Genomic DNA, 25,248 nt, shown 5'->3' on the forward strand with positions numbered 1-25,248 from the left:
ACATCTCAGGGTCTTTGCCTTCTTTGGGCATTACCGTGGCATATGCTGCCAAGGAGTCCCTTCCAAAAACACTCCTCTAGAAAGAAACCAGAAGACATGGTTGTAAGATCTCCCCAAACATTTTGTAGTATTTTAAGGAAAATATGTCTGGTCCTGGAGCCTTCCCAATCTTGTAGGACTTAATTGCTGCCTGCACTTCTTCAATAGTGATATAAGTCTCTACCAAAGATGCTGTGTCTACATCCAGACTGTTGTGAACATAGTTCGAGAGAGAGTTCTTGATCATCTGACGCGTCGCAACAATTGCAGCCATTGAGGAATCAGATGTAGGTCTGTGTAATAACGGTGGAATGCCACCGCAGTGTCTCAAGATAAGGGTATGGTACTGCTCGCACCTTGTTTTATTCAGTGTATGTGGAACATGCAAAGTGTAATGCATGTTGAATGTTCACATAATAAGTGTTGGGATTTTTGGAGTGATAAGTGTCTTTGTGTCAATCTGGTAGAAAGTTCTTTAAATGCCAGGAGTAATTCCCTATAATGCTTGTCAGATGACATTTATTTATGCTTAGTCTCAAGCTCTGTGATTCTTTGAAGGATCGCTCACATTTTTTTCCAATTAAGTTTTTACACTGTGAACATATGGAAATGAGGCATCCTCGTACTACACTGTATATCCACAGGCGGGGACCGCCCAGGTGCATATATCTGGAGCAGAACATAAGCTCCAGAAAATTGTAAGTGTCATTTCTCTTATTTTACCTCACCACCTATAAAATATATTAACTATATTCTGTTTTCTGCCTTCATATTTTCCATACTGACTCACCACAACGAGTTTGAGAACTTCCAGAAGGAGCTGCTTCCCTGTACCCTTTCCTGACCTACACCTAGTTACGGCCAGATAAAAGTGACTCTGATTTGGGAAGTGCCAGCTGCCATACCCGGATCTAACAAGAGCTAGAAACCTTACTATCGCACGTATTTTAGGCAATATACAATCGCTAGGAGACATTTTCCTTTTGGTTCTAATTTGAGTAACAAGAAATAAAAAAGGATGGGGGAATAAATCTCTCTTTGCCTGTCAAAAATTAACAAAAAGGAAGAAATAAACCCTGAGGCATTCTTTAGCCTTTATCTTTATTTTCCAAAAATCGAGAATTCCATAAATAATCTATTTCAGTCCAGCCTTGACATCAGTGCCTGGTGCAGTAAATCTAACAGCATTGTATGCATTTGGGATCCATAACACAGAAAAAAATGTTTAACTGGAGGAAATGAAAATAGCTCTCAGTCCTTCTGCATGAGACAGCTGGCAGTGCTATCCAGAGAAAACCATTCACTTCCTACACCAGGCCAGTATTCACGTCTAAGCTGCTATTTCTGGATATCCTTGTGAGCCTGAAGAGGCCTGTTTAGATGTAAATATGTTGCACTTGTCAAGGTAACACATCCACAGACCTAATAGACAATTTAACTCCTCTCTTTCTTGTGCTGTAAAATTTTTCACTGTTTTAGTGCATCTCTTTTAACCGTTTAAATCTGCCACAGTATTTAGGCTAATAAAGCTGTTATTAAATAATCCGGTATTAAGGAATATTCCACAAGATTTAAAAAAATTTTTTTTTAATAAATAATGCTTCACAGGACTACGGTGGGATTTGCGGCACTGGCTGCACCCAAAGGGGGCAGACCGGCCCATAGAATTGAGAATTCAGCTTGGTGTGAATTCACACCAAGCTGCCTACTAATAAAGTAAACTGGCCCGTCAATGGCGAACCATACAGAGAATATTAATGTAGTGTTTTCTGCAGGGTTCTAATCCCCTGAGCAGAGCACAAGTGCATCTAATGTACTTACGCTATGCTAGTTGAAGAGAGTTCCCAGGTGTCCTCAAAAACGGAACACCAGGGAACAAAATGGTGACGGCTGGACAGCACTTGAAAATCAGGACTGTCCTGATGAAATTAGGATGGTTGAAAGGCCGGCGGCCAGGCCACTATTGGTAGTCTGTCTCCAGCATGCTATGCATGCTCAAAACTAACAATGGCCAGCCCAACATTCTCATTCGAGCTTGGGTAACAACAATAAAGCAGGAGTTGGAGGTGGAGTTTCACACACACACATACAGACTCCAAGCATCATGACCACTTCAAATCAGTAAAGTGGTCATGGTACTTACAGTATCCCTTTAAGAAACTATTATAGAATGGGGAGGCAGAGCAGAGGAGATTGTTTGTTTTTTTTTGTCCTGTACAAAATTGGACATGCCAAAAAACAGCTTAAGATATAACTAAACACGGGGGCGGGGCCGGGCCGCCGAGCTGGTCGGTCGCAGGCAAGCAGAGCTCCTGCAACACCGCACAAATAATCGATTAAAACTAAGCCTTTACACCGAAAAGCTGACCGACGGCCGCGAAGCCTAAAGCAGAGGGACCGCTGGATCCAGGGAGAGGCTGGCTCACCGAGCTACAGTCCCCTGGAGGAGACATCCTTATGGACTTCCCTGAGGCCTACTCCGGTGGTGCGTGGGGCGGACGGCCGCTGCCCCACTGCCCTGCCACACAGCGCCCAACCTGAAGCACGATGCTGGGCAGGCTCGGCCCCGTTCCCCCCCCCTATGGACCGGGGGGGTGATCCCGGTCCTCACCCTAAGGCCTTGATCGGGATGCTGCGGCCGAAGCTGGGAGGTCTGACCGCTAGGCCCAAGATGGCGGGCGCCATGTGCGCAAGCGACGAAGTAAGGACTAACACCTAACACTGGCGCCCGAGGCTGACAAGGCGGCTACAGACACGGCTAAGCCGAGGAGCGAGCTCACTTACCCCCGCAGCCACCTCAATCAATGGCGTGCAGGGGAGTAGGAGGTAACCCGCACACTGACTACTGCCGCCTGAACAGACGGAACGTGGCGCTGACACGAAGACAAGCCGACCTCTCACCCCACACCACGCCTGAGACAGACTGACCCAGGAACCTAACACCTCATGCCGAGCTCCCCTCCACGGCTGACGCCGACAAGCTAAATTTTGGGAGAGATGAACACACTATGACACAGCTGCAGTCCTATGGGAACCAGCGAATACTCCACAAAGCAGCATGGGGGGGACTGGGTCCTGATGCCTGCCCCGATGGACATTCACTACACAGCATACAAATAAGGCAGAGCAAATTCCTCAAGATAATGGGACTCTTACTGAGTGTGGGGTTTCTGGACCGCCAGGAAGACGGCCACCCGCCGAGGCAGCAATGGTGGTCCCGGTCGGCTGGGGTGATATAAGCACTGAAGCGACTTACCTATTCATGATTACTATTTACTCACAAGGCTTTAGTTATCTTGCACGATGTATATAGTGTACCAGCATGTATTAGTGCAGATAAAGCTAAGTCACTGTTCCTATGTTACTATTACGCTAGCATAACTAACTTGTCAAACGCCAATCATCTTATTTCGCCTACTGTTACTTTGACACTCACGACGTGTAATTTGTGCCCTAGTCTATGTTCCCTGTTGGCAGCCCACATAATTCTTGAAATTGAAGAGAAATTACTAAATCTTCTTAGGCACGACTGAACCTAATTAATCAATTAGGACCTGTAAACTTTGCAAGCAGCTAATCGCCTATTCTGTTAGCGTGTCCCTACTCTTTAAGTTAAATCTGCATAACAGGGAAATATTGAACCTGCACATTTGACTTATACGAAGCTTACGCACTTACCCCCATACAACTAGTCTATGTTAAGCGACTGAACCTGCATATTGATTAAACCTGTTACAAGAGCAACGTTAAACCATAATATATATATAAAAAAAAAAAAAAAGAGGTACAAGTACTATGGAAATGTTAGACACTACTGTTATTGAACCCTGTACTGTATACTAAATGCGCATTTCCCTCTTTCTATTCTGTATCCCATCTAATATGCCTCAATAAAATACAGATTGACAAAAAAAAAAAAGATATAACTAAACACTTTAAAATACAAACGTGTTAAGTTGGTGCAGTTCCCATGGCAGGGTCTACATTTTTGGGTGCAGAGTCATGTGCTTTAAAAGGCAATGGTGGGCACTACTAACAGGACATATGTATTCCTAACGTTATAGAGCCCTAGTCACCGTTTAGGTTCCGTGGCGAATAAATGGTTAACCATTTATTTGCTTTCATTAATCCAGCTCTGGGCTTCCTCGGCACTGGTGAGCTCTCCTCCTCCATCGATGTCCGCTCCCAAGTGGAGCCGAAGGCGCATGTGTGACCAGAGGCGCGTGCTCATTCAAGCCTGCCCATAGGAAAGCATTACTCAATGCTAATCTATGTGGATCTTTTTTGACACTGGACTCTGTGAGGACGTCTAGCGTCAAATATGTGCGATTTACTCCATGTAAATTGCAGAAGCGGCCTCTAGTGGCTGTCAGACAGCCACTGGAGGCTGGATTAACCTTGCAGTGTAAACATAGCAGTTTCCCTAGGTTAAAACTAGGGGGGCCTGGCACCCAGACCACTTCATTGAGCTGAAGTGGTCTGGGTGCCTGTAGTGGTCCTTTAAATATTACAGGCACGGGCATGACACTTATAGCTCTTAAAGTTGGACTTTCTAGCCCAAAATAGAATTTTTCTACTTAGCAGGATACTTAGGCCTTTAGTTTCAAACAAATTGAGACCTGTTAGTGTGATGGGTGTATCTGCAGCCATTTCATCTCACCCTGGGTGTTTCATCTCACCCTTTCTATAGAGGCTCAGGCTTCTTGTCCTGATGCAGTCAGTAGATCGAGTTTGCAAATAATTATATTGATGATTTTTGGATTCTGTCCTTTTGGCAGACATTAGCTCTAGCAGTACAATGCCTGTTATAGTTTATGGTTACATCATGGGCTGCAGATCTTTTGCCCAAAAACAAACATTTATCGTTACCTTTTAAAAATAATTACTCCATGTGTGGATGCCAATATCTGTAAGATGACTAGGATTTAAGGACATCTTTCTGCCAAAGGACAGAAAATTCAAGACTACGAATAGGAATAGATATGTGCTTACATAGTGTGCCTGCTACTTGAAGAGGCAGTGGATGCATATGACCTGTGCAGCAATGTTTTGTTTTTTTGTAAGACTGTCTTTGCACAACATGAACAGCTGTTTTATGATGGTTGCAGTCCCATTTTATAGGTTTATGAGATTTTAAAGTGGCTCTGTCAGTTTCTGGGGTCTTTGCATATTATGCAAACAGCCCTCATGGTGACTGCTCTGCTGCAGTTAGGTGACTACGGGGTGCAGGGGAAGGTAGGTTTCACTTGCCTAAACCTGTCTCTCTTGGGTTCTACCATCTTCTTCTGTGAGGTTGGCTTCAGCTTTTGGCACTTCTTCTGCTAGGATCTGACATGTGCATAGATGTCTATGCAAGTCTGTCGGATCCTACATAGCCAGGAGTAATTCCCCCTCAACCGTCACTAGAGATAACTGAGGGCTTGACAAAAGGTAGCAGCATGAACTTAGTCTAATGATATCTTTTGGCTTGGTTGGAATTTTTTGGGGGAGTAACAAAGCCGCTTTAATCAGTAGTCACATGATGTACAAAAGGTATAAATACGGATGGAAAGCAATAACACTCTGTAAATTATCGTAATGTGATACACGACATTAACATATTCTATCTCTGCTATTCTGACTTTAACAAGATATTTATTTGCAGATTGTGATGGAGTTTAAGCACCCTAATGACAGTAATGTTCAGGTGATGCTCCCACAGAGAAGCTTGCTGGTCATGAGTGGGGAATCTAGGTATCTGTGGACACATGGGTATGTATCTTGGAGGTATCTTATTGTAAGGTTACGTAATCTCATAAAATGTGCTAGACTTGTATTGTATGTTCTGTAACTTTTTATAGGCGCATGATCAAGAAAGAAATTTTATATGCGCTGCTTTCTGCCTGACAGATCCATTGAATGTCCTCTGTGTTGGTTTACTTACCTGGAATCCAGCAGCAAAGACTTCAATGCCTTCTCCTCTCATAGGGAGCCTGGACCAGTCCAATCACATGATTCTCATTGAGGAGCCTGTTAATGGACCATTTCGCCAGCGCAGCATGCATGTGCACAATCTGGGGAGGAGGGGAGAAAAATGCTTCCCCTTCCTAAGGCACGCAATTGCCAATATTCCAGTACATGTAAGGTTTCAAACTGCAGATAGTGACTCCTACCACCATGACCACTTCAAACCACTGAAGTAGTCATTGTGGTTGGAGTGACCCTTTAACAACGTGGTTGCAGACATTTGGGCACAATGTGGGGGTGACACAAATGTTACTTAGGCAGCATGCAAGAGGAAGGGAAATATTATATGGGGAACTATAAATGTTAACATCTTATTCATGCACATCCAGCTTGTTTCTGCACAGTTAAACAGAGTGCATGAAGGTTTTCATTATCTGTAAGCATACTCATAATTTTCTTGAAGTGATTGAGTGCCAACAACTGTGGAAAAATCATTATACCGTCTGGAACATATTGAGTCTTAAAGTATAGGTTACTCTTTTCGATGAGATTGCCAAAAAAATGTGAATTCATTGGTTTTCTGTGAATATTTGTGCTTAATTTGCATTTCCGGTACAAAAGTTGATTTTCTTTTAGATAATGGCATGTCTTTGACTGACTGTTTAGCAACTATACATTTCTGAAGCCTTTTACTTGTACGCTGTCTGATTTATGGCTGAAAGTATTTCAGCGTTGTCCTCACTTCACGCCTTGCAATTATTTTATACCAGCATCACTCCAAGAAAGTTTGACGTAGTTCAGGATTCGGAGGGGAAGAAAGTCAAAACAATCAGTGGAAACATTGAAGAGTTAACCCTAAAAAAGAGAGGAACAAGGACATCCTTCACATTCAGGAAAGTGAGGCGAAACGCGTGTGATTGCGGTAAGTTTAGCAGCCTTATATTTCGACAAAGTACATGCATATTTAAGTTAAAAAAGGGATTCATTATACAGTTTCCACTCTATTTAAGGTTTTTACACTCAAGATGAGATTGTTTTGGAATCTGGAAAATAAAAGTATTCATTATTTGACTTGGTATTTTTGGCATAGCTGGAGTATTAAGAAACAAAGATTTGTCAACTTATTTGCGGTAGACTAACTGAGCAAATCTTAAAACTACTTTTGTAGATAAAACAATATGGACTCTTCGTCCTAAGTTGACACAAGTTGTTTTGAGTAGGGAGAACCAGGATTGTTACATTATATATTATCTGAATATTTTTTGGGCAGCTATAGTTAAATCACAATTTGCAGATTGGAACAGGGATATTTAATTGGGTTCTGGAGGATACATGAGCCGATTTAGTTGATGGCAGAACATGGTAACAAGATGAACAAATATAGCTAATTTGTTTTGAGATAGTTCTACAGGTGATACTCAAAAAATAAAATATCGTGCAAAAGTTAATTTATTTCAGTAATGCAACGTAAAAGGGGAAACTAATATATGAGAGAGACGCATTACATGCAAAGCAAGATAGTTCAAGACGTGATTTGTCATAAGTGCAATGATTATGGCTTACAGCTCATGAAAACCCCAAATCCACAATCTCAGTAAATTAGAATATTACATGCAATCAATAAAACAAGGAGTGTACATAGAACAATATCGGACCTCTGAAAAGTATAAGCATGCATATGGACTCAGTACTTGGTTTGGGCCCCTTTTGCAGCAATTATTGCCTCAATGCGGCGTGGCATGGAAGCTATCAGCCTGTGGCACTGCTGAGGTGTTATGGAAGACCAGGATGCTTCAATAGCGGCCTTCAGCTCTTCTGCATTGTTCAGTCTCATGTCTCTCATCTTTCTCTTGGCAGTGCCCTATAGATTCTCTATGGGGTTCAGGTCAGGCGAGTTTGCTGGCCAATCAAGCATAGTAATCCAACGGTCATTGAACCAGGCTTTGGTGCTTTTGGCAGTGTGGGCAGGTGCAAAGTCCTGATGGAAAATGAAGTCAGCATCCCCATAAAGCTCGTCTGCAGAAGGAAGCATGAAATGCTCCAAAATCTCCTGGTAGACTGCTGCGTTGACCCTGGACTTAATGAAGCACGGTGGACCAACACCAGCAGATGACATGGCTCCCCAAATCAACAGAGACTGTGGAAACTTCACACTGGACTTCAAGCATCTTGCAGTGTGTGCCTCTCCATTCTTCCTCCAGACTCTGGGTCCTTGGTTTCCAAATGAGATGCAAAAGTTGCTCTCATCAGAAAAGAGGACTTTGGACCACTGAGTAACAGACCAGGTCTGTTTTTCTTTAGCCCAGGTAAGACACTTCTGACGTTGTTTGTTGTTCAGGAGCGACTTGATAAGAGGAATACGACATCTGAAGCCCATGTCCAGGATCCGTCTGTGTGTGGTGGCTCTTGATGCATTGACTCCAGCCTCAGTCCACTCCTTGTGAAAGTCCCCAACACATTTGAATGGCCTTTTCCTGACAATCCTCTCCAGGCTGTGGTCATCCCTGCTGCTTGTGCACCTTTTTCTTCCACACTTTTCCCTTCCACATAACTTTCTATTAATGTGCTTTGATACAGCACTTTGGGAACATCCAACTTCCTTCACAATTACATTTTGAGGCTTTCCCTCCTTATGGAGGGTGTCAATGATGGTTTTCTGCACAACTGTCAGGTCAGCAGTCTTCCCCATGATTGTGATTCCTACTGAACCAGACTGAGAGACCATTTAAAGGCTCAGAAACCCATTGCAGGTGTTATGGCTTACTTAGCTAATTAGAGTGGGACACTGTTAGCCTAGAATATTGCACCTTTTCACAATATTCTAATTTACTGAGATTGTGCATTTGGGGTTTTCATGAGCTGTAAGCCATAATCATCGCACTTATGACAAATCACGGCTTGAAATATCTTGCTTTACATGTAATGCGTCTATCTCATATATTAGTATCCCCTTTTACGTTGCATTACTGAAATAAATGAACTTTTGCACGATATTCTAATTTTTGAGTATCACCTGTATTTATGACAGTAATTCTGATGGATCAGTGACAACTGATAAATTTTAACATAAAATTATTGATCTGGAAAGTTGATAAGTGAATATATGTTTTGGACATGCAGCCTTTCCATCAGTGTGTGATAGTCAACAAACACAGGAAAAAGAATCGGCCCCTCAAATCAGTGTCTTGGGAGTGGAAGCCTTGGAAAAAGAATATGTACACAAGGTCTATGAAGATATTGCTGGTCATTTTAGCAGCACAAGACACACCCCTTGGCCCAAAGTGGTGGACTTCCTCGTGACGTTACCTGATGGAGCTATTGTGGCCGACATAGGCTGTGGTAATGGAAAGTACCTTGGCGTCAATAAGAATTTGTACATGGTCAGTATGCATGTTTATTTATTTTTCAAATTGTTTTATTGTGAATGCAAAGTACATGGCATACATGGAAGCATCAATCATAGAAAACAAGACAATTATAATAACAATGGGGACAATGCAGTTGGCATAACGGACATTCACTTTTCCCATTAGAAACGGCGTGTAAAACTAAGTAAAGAAAAACGTAACTCAAATGTCCAGTCCTATTATTGTGTTAGTAAATCACAGTCTGTGCGGTCACTACAGTGCCCCGACAGCTCACTAAGTATTAGAAAAGGGAGGCACATCCCACCTGAATGGTTAGATATAGAGCAAGGTATTAGAAAAGGATATAATGTTGAGGGGCGAAAAAGGTTCCACTGGGAACTATGGGAGAGAAGAAAGCACTTCCCCAAGGTACCTGGTTCTGAATCTGGGGCAACATCCACTGTGTAATGTTGCCTGCTATGCCATAGTATACCCCATAGCGGTCACATGACGCCAATAGAGCCATTGGCCTGTGATACAGTACATAAGCAGTGTAATACTTACATAACTTGTAGCTACAAATCTTCTGTTAATGGAGGGGATACTGGTGGATTGCTAGAGGTGCAAAGGTACAAGTCAGTGGGAAGTTCCAATAGTCTCAGAGATCTAAGTAGGTGTAGGGCAGACAAACCATGGACGGATGGATGGAAAGATCCACTAATTGTATGATACCACACTAAGCTTGAAGGGATCCTATAGTGCCAGGAAAACCAACCGTTTTCCTGGCACTATAGGCTCTTGGAGTGCCCCCCGTCCCTCGGCGCTGAAGGGGTTAAAACCCCTTCAGCCACTTACCTTAATCCAGCGCTGGGCTCCCTCGGCGCTGGTGACTTCTCCTCCCCTGCCGACGTCAGCTCCCGAGTGGAGCCGAATGCGCATGTGCGGCCAGAGGTGCGCGCATTCTTACCTTCCCATAGGAAATCATTACTAAATGCTTTCCTATGGGGATCTTTTTTGACGCTAGAGGTCCGTTAGGACGTTCAGCATTAAATAAGTACGATTTACTCAGTGTAAATTGCGGAAGTGCCTCTAATGGCTGTCAGGGATATATTGTGTTGTATAAATTGTTAGTACAAACACATTCCTCAAATCTCCTCCTGCCAAATCTATTCATGATACACAATACATGGAAAATAGATCAGTATGATTAATATTAGCCAGTTAAGTTTTTCCTAGGAATGGGGGGGAAGAGAAGAAGAAGAAAAAATTTATATAAAAGTAGGCGACATAGATTGCTGGGGTGAGCTATTGTTTGGTATTAAATACAGGAGCCAGGAATCAGCACGGATTTGTAGGTAAGGGAAAATTATTTGTATATTAGATTTTAGAGGATATGGGGAGTTTATGCAGTGACTGTCAGAATGAGGATTTAGATATTCATAGATGACAAATGTGGAAAACACACACACACACACACACTCTCTCTCTCTCTCTTTCTCTCTATTCTAAGCATCCACTGTACCCTATCCTACATGTCTTTCCCTGCTGTGACCTTGTAAAACTGTACAATAGAAACAGAGGCAAAACAATACTCCAGATGGACATGTGACTTAACGCACATATGCAGTTTATTGATGATTTTCACATTTTATATTAAACATGGAAAAAAAATAAGCCACAATAAAAAGAGCTGTGTTCCGTTCGATGAGCGACATAGAATTGGGAGCCACTAACCCATAATTAACATCTCCTGTGATCTGTAATTAAAGCCCATAACTGACCCCCTCTGTGCTTTATCATTATCTTTCTTATTTGGATAAAGGCAAAAAAACTGAAAAGCCAGCCTGAGCCAAAATGTATGTCATGCAATTTAGATGCAAATTACAAGCTAATATGCTTTGTTCCTTTCAATTAGTTTACAATTCATTAACATTTCTTGGTATGTTAAGATCATCCTCAAGGTCATTATTCTCTCGCTACTCGGCTCCCATAATAAGAACATTTTCTACATGAGTGTTTTGTTAAATGATCTACATTGCTTTATTTGATGTCATTTTATTATAAATATAACTTGAATGCTTCCCAGTACTGGCTCGCCAATATTATATGTCCTCTCATTTTGGTGGTATACTTTGTATGTCATTGGTGAAAATTGTAATTCGACTATATATATATATATATATATATATATATATATATATATATATATATATCACATTACACATGATCAGGGTCAATCAAACAGTTGATGGACATGGACCACTATTCACTAATTATTCTATATTGCAGACAGGTTTCTCCACAAACTCCTCTTATCGCTACCCTTTCTCTTTTTATATACATTTGTTAATAGGCACCAGTGCTTTTGGGCACTTACACTCCTTTTTATTTTAACATCTACTCTAAATTGCCACAGTCTGTCCCAGCCCTTGTACTCCCTGATGCCATTAAACCAAGTTAGAGGTGGGGACATTCCACTCAAGATTCACTTGAATTGTTCTTCCTGGTTTGCTAAAGTCCACCACACACATTTTGTAATTAAAAATGTTTGTGTATATGTATGTCGTGCTGAAAAAAAAAATATTTCAAATGTTGTAGAATACTATGTCCCTATATTGTTGTATAGTAAGATTTATGTATATAGCACCAGCAACATACACAGCATTATACAGAGTACACAGGGATATCACATACTTAAGCTGACACAATATTATACATTCAGTAGAAGGTGCCACATTTACAATTTGTTATCTGTGCTGTTTGAGGAGACCCATATAATGGTGAGACTTGCATTAAGAAGACCTATTCCTGTGCAAAATCGTTTCAGATGACATGACTGTGCTCAATGTTTATGTTTTGTTTCTTTATCACCTGAAAGATTGGTTGTGATCGTAGTAAAAACCTTGTGAATATTTGTGGCGAGAAGAAATTTGAAGCCTCTGTCTGTGACGCTTTGGATGTACCTTTCCGGACTGGCTCATTTGATGCATGTCTTTCAATAGCAGTAATCCACCATTTTGCCACAGAAGTAAGTGCAACATCTTTGTTTTATTACCACACTCATGCTATTTTACTGTGTATGTAATCTAAAAATGCCAATGGTGCTATTTTTAAAGAGGATATAATTAGATTTTTAATTTAAGGGGGGGGGGGGGGGGGGGTGGGAGAGAAAGAAGGATTTTGGTTGCAAAGAAGGTCTTTCCTGTCTAAGGCGGTACCGTTGTTAAAAGACAACTATATACACCCAGACCACTTAAAGGGACACTATAGTTACCTGAACAACTTTAGCTTAATGAAACAGTTTTGGTGTATTGAACATGCCCCTGCAGCCTCACTGCTCAATCCTCTGCCATTTAAGAGTTAAATCCCTTTGTTTATGAACCCTAGTCACACCTTCCTGCATGTGACTTGCACAGCCTTCCATAAACACTTCCTGTAAAGAGAGCCCTATTTAGGCTTTCTTTATTGCAAGTTCTGATTAATTAAGATTTTCTTATCCCCTGCTATGTTATTAGCTTGCTAGACCCTGCAAGAGCCTTCTGTATGTGATTAAATTTAGAGATTGAGATACAATTATTTAAGGTAAATTACATCTGTTTGAAAGTGAAACCAGTTTGTTTTTTCATGCAGGCTCTGTCAATCATAGCCAGGGGAGGTGTGGCTAGGGCTGCATAAACAGAAACAAAGTAATTTAACTCCTAAATGACAGTAAATTGAGCAGTGAAATTGCAGGGGAATGATCTATACACTAAAACTGCTTTATTTAGCTAAAGTAATTTAGGTGACTGTAGTGTTCCTTTAATGTCAATGAATGGATCTGGGCGCCTTGCGTCCCCCCTTTTAAGAAAAGAGAAATCCCAAAGGTTAAGGTATTTGGAAGGGAGGATGGAGGTCCATCTACCAAATCACACTCAACTGAGGGTGTGCCCACGTTAGAGGATACTAACTCCCCTGGTGTGGAAAGCAAAAAAAAAAATAATAAAGCTTTAATAGAAAATTAGACACAATATACATAAAGAGACTTTAAAAATGCACGGGGTTGGAGTCCAGAAGTAGGGACTGGCTCATAAGGCTGTATTATCGGTGTGGAGGATAACAGGGTAGATACAGTGTAGATATCACTTTAAAAAAATACTGTGAAGTATTTGAACCCTGCAGTCACCTAGAGCTTAAATACATAAATTAGCATATGAAAAAGGGATGTCTGCGTGAATGATACAGATTAATGTCCAACCAGGTTTTATAATGAGGGAAATGTCTGTATAAATGCTCCAAAGCTGCTTTTAGTAATCAAATATTAAAGAGGGTAACTGATTACACTAGTGAGATAACTAGGGATCATGAAATAATACAAGGGGGAAGTAAAGTCATAGTGTCAGAGAAAAGTCCCTTGTGTATAGATACCCCAGTGTCTCGATAGACCTAGATAGTAATCAGCCCCTAAGCTCATGTAGTGTGGAGCTTTCAAAAGGGAAATTGCAGACAAAGTTGCAACAATGAGTAATAAGTTGCTTGTAAATTAACATATGGTAAAAAGATGTCTGCATGAATAATATAGATTATTGCCCAATCAAGTTTGATAGTGAGGGAAGGTCTGTACAAGCGCTCAAAATCTGCTTTTTAGGAGAGATATCCAGAAGGCAGAGTGTCCTGCCCTGGAGTCTGAGACGAGCCCTAATCCTCCTTGATAGGTAGTAATCTTGAAAAGGGTAACTGGTTACACTAGTGAGATAAGTAGGGATCATGAAATAATACAAGGGGGAGGTAAAGACATAGTATCAGAGAAAAAACCCCTTGTATATAGATACCCCAATGCCTCAATAGACCTAGATAGTAGTCAGCCCCTAAGCTCATGTAGTGTGGAGCTTATAGAAAGGAAATTGCAGACAAAGTTACAGCAATGAGTAAATACGTTGCTTATTACTTGCAAGGTGCTAGTCTCCCAGTGATGTTAATGACCGGCTGGGCTGGTTGGGAGACGTCCTTTTGATTTAGGAGGCAAGGGTAGCCTTAGATCTTGAGATCCATCTACTAGGGCAGCCTTCCCTTAATATACAGCAGTCACCTATTTTTCTACAAGAGCAGTCTTCTTCTAACATATAGCAGTTCACATATTTTTTCTTCAATTACTGCCTGACTGCCTCACTGCTACTTTGTATCCCTCTTTTTTCATTAACATCACTGGGAGACTAGCACCTATATCAATAATCCCATAGCATTAACCAGAAACTTTGTTGCAGTTTATTGTAGTGATTATGGTGTGTTACATGGTAAGAGGGTGAACTTTGAAGATTGAGTTAAGTCACAATTTCAAATATTAATCTGTGGCATCAAAACATGTGCAAAGGATTATTTACTTTTAAAGATATAATCGAAATTTTTTTTTAATTTTTTTTATTTTTATTCTTCAAAGGAAAGAAGGTTGCGTGCATTAATGGAGCTAACACGTCTCCTTCGATCAGGAGGAAAGGCCCTTATTTACGTCTGGGCAATGGAACAAGAATACAACGAAAAGAAGTCCAAGTATTTGAAGGAAAATAAAAATAATAAAGAACAAAAAACTCTTAACATCCAGGATGGAGGACTAAAGCCGGACACCAACACCGCGTTGCCGGTTCACACTAACCGAACGACATTTGAGTCTCGGGATTTACTGGTTCCTTGGCACCTTAAACCTTCAAATCGTCCTAATGGCACAAAACAGTCTAATGAGGAAGAACAAGGGCCTCGATCTGTCTATCACCGCTACTATCATGTATTCCACGACGGTGAACTGGAAGGATTATGCCGCAAATTAGAGAATATTACGATTTTGCAATCTTATTACGACCAGGGAAACTGGTGTGTGATCTTGGAAAAATCTTGAAACATCAGGATATTTCTTCTCACATTTTGGACGCATCAATCCTGTGAATATTTTAATATTTTTTTTTCAGCAACAGATTTTAACTTGCAAAATAGTATTTAATAAAGAAATTTAAATGGCTGGAATTTATTGGATATAACTCTTGTTGAGAATTATTTTTTCCCCCACTTGGTGGTGCAATCTTACGTACAATACTCACAAAGAATAGGAGACTATTTTCGCTTACCTATATGTTTCCTTTCTGTTAATCTTATGTTAAAGACTCTCTCTAGACCTCTAGTACAAGGGTCAAACAAGGAGTCCAAGTAATTTACAGCACTAGATCACTATTCGAGGAAATTATGAAAAGAACCCAGCTCTATAGGGTAACGAATTAGGTGTTGATATCACATCTTAGTAGTGTCTCCTGAAGCAGTCTTTGATCTATGCATAAGGCTAAGCACTGTAATCCTCTTGTTACAGTGATGTTTTAACTTCTTAGCCAGACTTCTTAACGCCTCAGCCAGCGAGTATCTTCTGTTACTAAAAGTCAGGTTTCGTTTTTTTTTCTTATATATTATGTTAAACCCTTTTCCGCTGTGGTTTTTGACACTTGATTTGTGTATATAGCTTCATGATAACCTCCTAAACCGTATCTCACAGGTAGTTGGAATTACAGTAACATCATGCAAGTCAATTTAGCTCCTGTAAATCTTCACATTCAAAGTCAATCGACATTGCAGATATTTTTTCTTATGCAAGTATATCTGTAATGCTCACAGCACTATGATAATCATCTCAATTTTATTATTATAGGTATATTAACCCCTTAAAGGGATTCTATAGTGCCAGGAAAACAAACCTGTTCTCCTGGCACTATAGGGTCCTGCAGTGCCCCCCTTCCCCATCCCTCGTCCCCCCACGGTGCTGAAGGGGTCTGGGTCCCTACAGTGTCCCTTTAAGGGCCAACAATTGTCTGAGCAATAATAGCAATCGGTTCATTAAATATCCTATTCAAATCTAAAACACCCACTCATTTAACAGCCAGATTTTATAGGAAATTCCAAACCGGTATAAGATCTTCAGAGAACAATTTGTGATTGCAGCGTAGGACGTTATTGGTTGTTAAGGGTGAAGTCAACTCTGTTCTGGCATGCTTAATTTACCTCAGCTCTAAATCTGCCACAAATCTAGAAGTGTATGAAAAAAATATAAAATTATAATACTAGTTTTCTCAGAATTCATGATGAAAAAGACGTTAAAATATTCAAATACCAGACGTTACTTTCTCTGGAAAATGATATTCCATCCATGATGTAGGTGGGTGCTGTTATTCTGCCCCTATGGTAACTTCGGCCAAGTAAATAAATGTCAGGTTTCTGAAATGGATAGGCCTCTGTTTTGTTACCCCCAAAATGAATAGTATTTGTATACACAGCGTATACAGTAAGACCCCAGAGTGTCTTGTTTCTGATATATGTTTGTATAGTGGTTTTAGGCTTGGTTATTACTATTAAATGTACTATAATTTCCACTTTTTACTAGATAACTTATGATAAAAAAACAAAAAATGATTGAAAAAGGACATGATCAGGGTTCAAATTTACCAATCTCCACTAGCTACTGTTGAATGAAAATGTACGCCTGGTTAGTGTACAATGGACAGACGCTACAAACAAGTAAAATCACCCTTTAGTGTAGATCTAAAAGCTTGCAAAATTTGCAATTCTTTGCGAGTCCTCCCTTCCTTTCCCAATCCAGACTTTCTGTGCCGGTCCAATCATTCAATCACAGATTTTCTAATGCTCAATGAGAAGTATTTGCAAGGCAGGTTCTCTGGACAATTGCTGCCTCCACTGAGCAGAGCAACCAGGAAGTAACAGGACTGCTTGTGTGATTGACAGCTTTGAGGGCCTAACAAGGTTAATTTATAAAAGTGCCAATTACTATTGAAATCTGCACTTTTTGTAAAAATGAACAAAGATCACACACCCTTCACACATAAAGCATTTCAGCAAGGTAAAGTGCTTTCGGGGTCCGGATTTCCCCTTTAATCATGTTAGACAACCTAGAATCGTATTAATCCGCAGTTGAAAAAAGACTGTCTCTTTTTGTGCCTCACAGTAAATCAGACCTGCTCATGTAGAGCTTTGGATCCATTTTTGCTCCAAATTCTAGCAGAAACCATTATGTTGTGACGTAACTGCTTTATGTAGAATTGTTGATTACTACAGTGAAACGTAGTGTGGAACTTCTGAGATCATCATCGTCTATGAATTCGTATTAATAGTAAAAAGATCTACTGTTCTGGTCATGATGTAGAATTATTAAAAATCTTTATTGAACCTGTATTGAATCATTGTACTAACTCCATTTTAATCTCACACTACCTGACAGATCCTCCATTTTAAATTACATTACATGACACAATTTCCCAGCAATATTTAGTATAATGAACAGAGACTGTATTTTCTATAAAGACATGACTAACCCCGGAATTACTGAATCTCCTGTAATTTGCAACATAGTATAATCTGAAGGCCATGAGAACACTGTACTAATGAAATGTTCTATTCATAAAAGAACCATGCACCTGATCACGAGACTGACATCACTAACTACGTAAAATGACGCCCAAGCCCCCCCTTCCACCGAGTAAACCTCATGCTCTGAAAGATGGCGCTTGAGCCATCCGTCCACACCCGTGTCCAGAACAATACCACCTCTCGGTGGGAGGACACCTAGCTAACCACTTAGTTTTTGAGCCAATTAATCATATTGATGGGTGGACACTGACACAGACACTTAACAATTAATCCAATTAATGATGTTTATTTACTGATATCTCGATAATCAATGATGATGCAAAATCCCCCTTAAAAGGGCCTGCGAGCCCGCTCTTTCCTCAGATGCCAATAAATTTCCTCGAAGTTATTTTAACCTGAACTCCGTGTGTCAGTCTGAATTACTTCTGCGTATACGCAATTTAATCATCTCAAATTTGGACAGGAACAGACATTTAAACATCTTTGTTTATTTCTAAATTATACTATAACAGTCAGATGCTTAAAAAATCGTTGTTACCTGCTCGTTTCATTGAAGATGAGAAATACTGGAAACTGAGAGAATAAATAAATGTTGTGGAATGATAAAAACTATATAGAACAGGGATAAAACACGTACCATTCTTCTGATTGTTTTCCAGTTCTAAGAGGGTTATAGGCTTGTGGGTGATTATGATAGCTGCACTTGATTGATTAACAGCTGGAGTGGAGCAGATTGCCTGCCATGATATTGAAGGAAGACGTAAGGGTATAATCATTGCTCTGTTTGTACATCATGATGCAAATGTTGATCTATGGGGCATTTATATATCCGATTATACATATTTCAGCTCTCAGGCTGGCAACTTTAAAACTCCTCATCTGTATTCTTGATGAAAGGGATAGGAACTTCTGTGTTTTAGCTATCGGTAAATCTGCCAAGCTGCTTGCCTGAGGTTGCCAATATTTCAAACTGCTGAATCAAATATGATTGTTTAGTAGGCTTCACAGCCAAGACAAACAGAATGTTGTGAAAAACAAAGTTAGGATTTAGTGAATCCTGCTGATATTCGATATATTTTTTTTTTGAAGAAGTTGGCTGAAATTGTCGTTGCAAGCACCATAAGAATGTTGCATGATTGCAAAGTTAATGACGCAGTACGTTCATAGTGAGTGTGACTGTTTTATAACTGCAGCTGTAAGAATACAGTTGCCATGATTGGTCAGCCATAAAGCTAGAATACTCAGCTCAGGGCTCCCTGAGTTCATTTTGTCCAAGTTGTTCATGCACGACCTGGATTTATCTTTCTTTCCTCCCCAGAGAGAGCACTAAGGCAATTAAAAGGCTTAAAGGGACACTATAGACACCCTTAACTATGAAAATATCATTATTGCAGTTTTTAATAAACTGCAACAAATACCTTTGAGGGTTAACTCTACCTCCTGTGGTTGTTCACCAGACAAGCACTAGAGGAACTTCTGGGTCGTGACTTGGTTGCATAACCAAGGTGACTTGGTTGCATAACTGACGGTGGATGTCCTCACGCTATGCATGAGGACATCCAAGAGTCACCCGAAACCCTATAGGAGCATTGTATAATGCTTTCCTTTGGGGGTAAGTACTAATGCGAGAGCGGTTATTGACGTGCATGCGCATTATGTCTCCCCCCCATCAGCTGACAGCGGGGGAGGAGTAGAGGTAAAGCACAAGCCAGCGCAGAGGCCCATCGGCGCTGTACTCAGGTAAGTAACAGAAGGGCTTTTTTAACAACTTTGATTTCCTGGCACTATAGTTTCCTTCTTTCTCTAGCCCTCCAAGTGATACTTTCTGATAGCCGCTAAAATGTTATGTCACCTTCTATTGTTCTTCTCAACCTTATTGACCCTCTGGCAGCCCAAACTTCGTGTCTCCTTCCTCTACTAGTGGCCAAAATTAACCTGTCAACCCAGGCAATACAAATTCCAAATTTCTGAGAACAATGAATTGCCTGATTGTCTCATTCATGCCACTCTTAGAGAGGCATTGTCGGACTTGGGCGCATGCACTACGAGAAGCATTTGATTGGGAAGAGGATAATAAACAGTGCATATTAGAACAATATACGCAAGAAATACTTATGTTAAATCAGGCTGGAGTAATGAAGAAGAGACTTGCAACAAATTCTGAATAAAAAGTTTTACATATTGATTATAGTTTCCTTACTAATATGTTAAACAGTTTAGGTATCATACTTGGTCTCTTGACTAAATTGTCTTTGCTTTCTACACTATCAAATTCAATGTAATCTTTTGAAATTACCTGCCAAATCCTGTTAACATCACTTGTATTCTACCTGAAGCAGAGCCTTGTGGAGAAGAAAAAAAGCATGTACGAAATAAGTCTGAACGATCTCTACAGAGATTGATTACACACCAAAGCCTGGGAACCTGCTGTTACAAGTGATCAGAAACCTACACAGTGCATTGCCTTATTTAGCAGACTCTTTGTCAATTGAACGCCGTTGAAATCTCACTCATCAAAAACCTTGGCTCTGCACTGCTTGGGAGCAATTTCACCTGTATTGAAGGTTAAGGAATGTCAGCGAAGACGTGTATCGTCAGGTCTTTTTGCTGAAACAACATTCATTGTTTCTTTTATGTAACTATATCAACTGTATGCTTATAAGACAGGGGCACACATTAAACTAGCACACAGGTCAAATACTAGCTGTTATACCCTAATGTCCCTTTAAGAGTTACTGTGTTTATTATATTACACTATTAACAGGTGACCTTACATAATTCTCCATTGAATATTGTAAACCAAGCATGTCAAACTCACGGGCCGCATGCGGCCCACAAGGGACATCTTTGCGGCCAGGCGAGCCACGAGTACATGCCTAGTGTTCCAAGCAGACCTGCTTTCCCCACATTGCAGGTGCCTACTCTGCTAACACTTACCCAGCCGGGGAGGAGGGCCAGCAAGGGAGCTCAGTGCTACTGCTCCCTCGCGCACGCCGTCTGTAGTGAAGCTGGGCGCCAGAATATGATGTCATATTCCGGCACTCGGCATCACTAAACCGCGCAAGGGAGCAGTGAGGAGCAGATAGAAGGACCCCAGGGAGATGCCACACATCGGCTCCAAAAGTTAGGGAGCAATAAAGAAAAGTATGTGTACGTGTGTGTGTGTCTGTCATTGAGTGTGTGTGTTGGTCAGTGTTGCATTGGCTGCGACTGGACAGTGGAATACCTGGAGGTGCATGGAGGCACGCAACGCCACGTCACATTCCGAAGAATGTACGGATTCTAACACCGTCTTATTAATTAGGGTCCCCTGAGGATCTCCATTCCTGAGAGTCAACCAGATTGTACGAGGTTGATACTCTGGACTGAAGCACTTAGGTTCTCCTACTCCTAAATGGCACACACTATAGTCTATATTTAAGTATCTACATCTCGATACATCTCCTTTACACTCGTATTGTGAATGCCAAATTAGGGTTTGGGAAATATGGTTACCTGTTCTCGTAGTCTTAATGCATACCTCACAGCTAGGAGTGTCGGTACCTCTACCTTCCTGAATATAAAAACACATATAAATAAACACTATCAAAAGCACATCTTTCGTCGTCATCCTCAGTCTTCGTCCGTGCGAAGGCGCCTCAGCTTCCAGGATGTGAGGGCTGCAGGGAATGGAGTTCTGCTCGTCTTCACAGGTGTCCCTTCGAGACTTTCCTGGCTTATATACTATGTGTTGGTAAGCGGACAGGCTTTATTATGGCCTTCTCACTCACGCACCAAATCCCTGTAACAATAAAATTTGTAATCCACACGATTCCTCGTTACTCCGACTGAGTAGTGCGTTTTAACCGGATCTTGCAGGGATTCTCTGGATCTGCTGTAACTTGCCAAGAATCGACTGCTGCTGGTTTAACCCTGGAGTGATGTATCCACGGAGTCACTTCGGCTACTTTTATCGCTGTAGGGGTAGACAAAAGAACAACATAAGGACCTCTCCACTTGGGCCCTAACGGTACATTATTCCACTCTTTAATCCACACTTGATCTCCTGGATGATAACTATGAACAGGGGGATAAATATTCACAGGTAATCTATCTTGTACCCATTTCTGTACCTCCTCCATAGTCTTACCCAACTCTACAACCTGCTGCCGGGTAATTCCTTCTCCCAACTGACTCAAGTCCCCCCTTAAGTTACCAAGTACGGGAGGTGGTCGCCCATACATGATTTCAAAAGGAGAGAGGCCCATCCTTCTGGTAGGGGTACTGCGGATTCGCAATAGAGCTATGGGTTTCCTGATACATTTTAGCCAACTGGTTCTTAATAGTTCTATTCATTCTCTCTACCTTACCAGAACTCTGGGGTCTATATGCAGTATGAAGCCTCCACTTTATACCAAGCATATGAGTCAGTTGTTGTAGGCACTGATGAACAAAAGCTGGACCATTGTCCGATCCTATAGAACAGGGTAGTCCATATCGGGGTATTATTTCTCGTAGCAGGAATCTTACAACTTCTCCTGCTTTCTCTGTACGAGTAGGACATGCTTCTACCCAGCCTGAATAGGTGCACACAATTACCAACAGGTAACGATGTCCACCCGATTTAGGCATCACTGTAAAGTCTATTTGTAGATCGGACATGGGGAGTCCCCCCATAAACTGGACTCCTGGTGGCTTTACTGGTCCTTGTCTTGCATTATTTTTAGCACACGTTACACATCTTCGTACAATGGCCGGAGTCAAGTTGGACAATCTTGGTATGTAGAAATGTTTTCTAAGAGATTCTTCAGTACTATCTCTCCCAGAATGTGTCCCGTTATGATAATTTTGGACAATTTCTACCGCTAGTGATGCTGGTATGACTATTCTTCCATCTTCTAGCTGATACCACTTGTTCTCCAAATACTTTCCTGGTTCAGTCTTTAACCACTCCTCTTCTTGAGCTGTATAAACTGGAGTCCATTGGGACAGTGGAGTTGGTATAAGAGCAGCTATATGCCCCACATACTCCTGTCTTCCTGATTCAGCAGCACGCTTAGCTGCACTATCTGCCATCCGATTTCCCTTGGTTACATCACCATCTCCTCTCAGATGCGCTCGACAATGTATGATACCGACTTCTTTCGGCTCCCACACTGCTTCCAATAGTTGTAGGATTTCAGCTGCGTATTTGATTTCTTTGCCTTCTGAATTCAGTAGTCCTCTTTCTTTATACAAAGCTCCGTGGGCATGAGTGGTTAAAAACGCATATTTGGAGTCCGTATAGATGTTCACTCTTAAACCTTCAGCCAATTGTAACGCTCGTGTTAGTGCTATTAATTCTGCCTTTTGTGCTGATGTTCCTTTCGCCAGTGGCCGAGCTTCTATCACCTTGTCTATTGTTGTTACTGCATATCCTGCATAGCGGATCCCTTCTTTCACATAACTACTGCCGTCGGTATAATATTGAACATCGGGGTTCTGGATGGGAAAATCACGAAGATCTGGTCTACTTGAGAATACTTCATCCATTACTTCCAAACAATCATGTTGACTCTCAGTAGGTTGTGGCAAAAGGGTAGCTGGATTTAAGGTGTTTACAGTCTCTAAATGCACTCTTGGGTTTTCACACAACATTGCTTGATACTTGGTCATACGGCTGTTACTAAACCAATGATTTCCTTTGTAATCCAACAACGTCTGTACTGCATGTGGGACTCGTACATAAAGTTCTTGACCCAGAGTGAGTTTATCGGCTTCAGCTACTAGCAGGGCGGCTGCAGCTACGGCTCTTAGACAAGGTGGAAGTCCGCTGGCCACTGCATCCAATTGCTTAGACATATAGGCAACAGGTCTTTGCCATGATCCCAAGTACTGTGTCAATACTCCCACAGCCATTCTTCTTTGCTCATGTACATATAAGTAGAATGGTCGTGTGTGATCAGGTAGACCTAATGCTGGGGCACTCATCAAAGCCTTCTTCACATCTTCAAATGCCGTTTGCTGTTCTTGGGTCCATAAGAAGGGGTCGTGCTCTGTACCTTTGATAGCTGCGTACAGAGGTTTTGCCAGTATCGCATAGCTGGGAATCCATATCCTACAGAAGCCTGCTGCCCCCAAGAATTCTCGCACTTGTCTTCTATTCTTGGGTATTGGTATTTGGCACACAGCTTCTTTTCTCTCTGGCCCCATAATTCTTTGACCTTCAGAGATATGGAATCCCAGATATTTGACAGTTGGCAAACACAACTGAGCCTTCTTTCTAGACACCTTGTATCCTGCCTTCCAGAGAATGTGTAGTAGATCGTGCGTTGCTTGCTGACAGATCTCTTTTGTAACTGCTGCTATCAACAAGTCATCTACATATTGTAACAATACACACTCTCCTGGGATGGACTCGAAATCCAGTAGATCTTGACTTAGGGCTGAACCAAATAGGGTAGGTGAATTTTTAAACCCTTGGGGCAGTCTTGTCCAAGTCATCTGGCGTTTTGAGCCCGTTACAGCGTTCTCCCATTGGAAAGCGAAAATACATTGACTTTCTGCGGCAATTCGGAGGCAAAAGAAGGCATCTTTGAGATCTAAGACTGTGAAGTAAGTAGCCCCGCCCGGAATTAAAGCAAGCAGGTTATATGGATTGGGTACAACTGGATGTATACTAACAACCGCATCATTGACTGCTCTCAAGTCCTGCACAGGTCGATACTCATCTGTACCGGGCTTTTGAACAGGCAGCAATGGGGTGTTCCAGGGGGAAGTACAGAATTTTAGGATACCATACCGTATGAACTTATCCAGATAGGATTGGATGTTCTTCTTAGCCTTCTGCGGGATGTGGTATTGTCTTAGGCTCACTGGATAAACCCCAAGTTTTAGTTCAATTTTTATAGGTGGAATATTGCGGGCCAGTCCTGGTGGGTTGTTCTCTGCCCAAACTCCTGGTATGTTAAATAATGTCTCATCACTCCTAGGGTTTTGGCTAGTCAACACTGTATAAAGTCGCCACTCTTCTTCCTTTGGTACGGATAATGTCATGATACCTGAAGGTCCATTAAACTTTAAGGATGTTGTTCCATTTGGTAGGAACGTAATCTGCGCTTGTAATTTTGATAGCATATCACGTCCCAGCAATTGGACTGGACATTCAGGCATATAAAGGAATTGATGTTTTACTACGTGGCCTCCCAATGTACAGAGTCGACTTTTAAGAACCGGTTTTTCAGCACTTCTTCCAGTTGCTCCTATCACAGTAATAGTCCTTCCAGATGGAGGAGCAACTAGATTAGTCACCACTGAATGTTCAGCACCAGTGTCGATCATGAACGCACTCCTTTTTCCCCCTATTGATACATCGACCATAGGCTCCGCTCGACCAAGGGGGATGGAGCCCGGTCGGTATCAATAGTCCTCCATGACCGTGTCAGCCAATCCTACAAAGTCCCTACCTTCTCTATCGCGGGACCTTTGCGCTGCTGGAATATACCTGTCTTCCCTAACACTTCCTCTGTTCCCATTACTCCCTCTATTACCATTACTCCCTCCGGGG

General features: G+C 41.5%; 1 protein-coding gene across 3 annotated transcripts in view; it reads left to right on the top strand.

The window, feature by feature from the left end:
* ALKBH8 (alkB homolog 8, tRNA methyltransferase) overlaps nt 1-15,257 on the top strand; it is a 40,169-nt gene extending 24,912 nt beyond the window's left edge. For all 3 annotated transcript variants that reach the window (XM_063444917.1, XM_063444919.1, XM_063444918.1), the window contains 5 exons: nt 5,684-5,790; nt 6,756-6,907; nt 9,106-9,365; nt 12,211-12,360; nt 14,746-15,257. In XM_063444917.1, coding sequence (XP_063300987.1) covers nt 5,684-5,790; nt 6,756-6,907; nt 9,106-9,365; nt 12,211-12,360; nt 14,746-15,198 — 1,122 coding nt within the window. In that variant the 3' untranslated portion in view covers nt 15,199-15,257. The remainder of the gene's footprint in view (nt 1-5,683; nt 5,791-6,755; nt 6,908-9,105; nt 9,366-12,210; nt 12,361-14,745) is intronic.
* Nucleotides 15,258-25,248: the final 9,991 nt, after the last annotated feature.

Source organism: Pelobates fuscus, chromosome 1, assembly GCF_036172605.1.
Source record: "Pelobates fuscus isolate aPelFus1 chromosome 1, aPelFus1.pri, whole genome shotgun sequence".
NCBI classification, from domain to species: domain Eukaryota; kingdom Metazoa; phylum Chordata; class Amphibia; order Anura; family Pelobatidae; genus Pelobates; species Pelobates fuscus.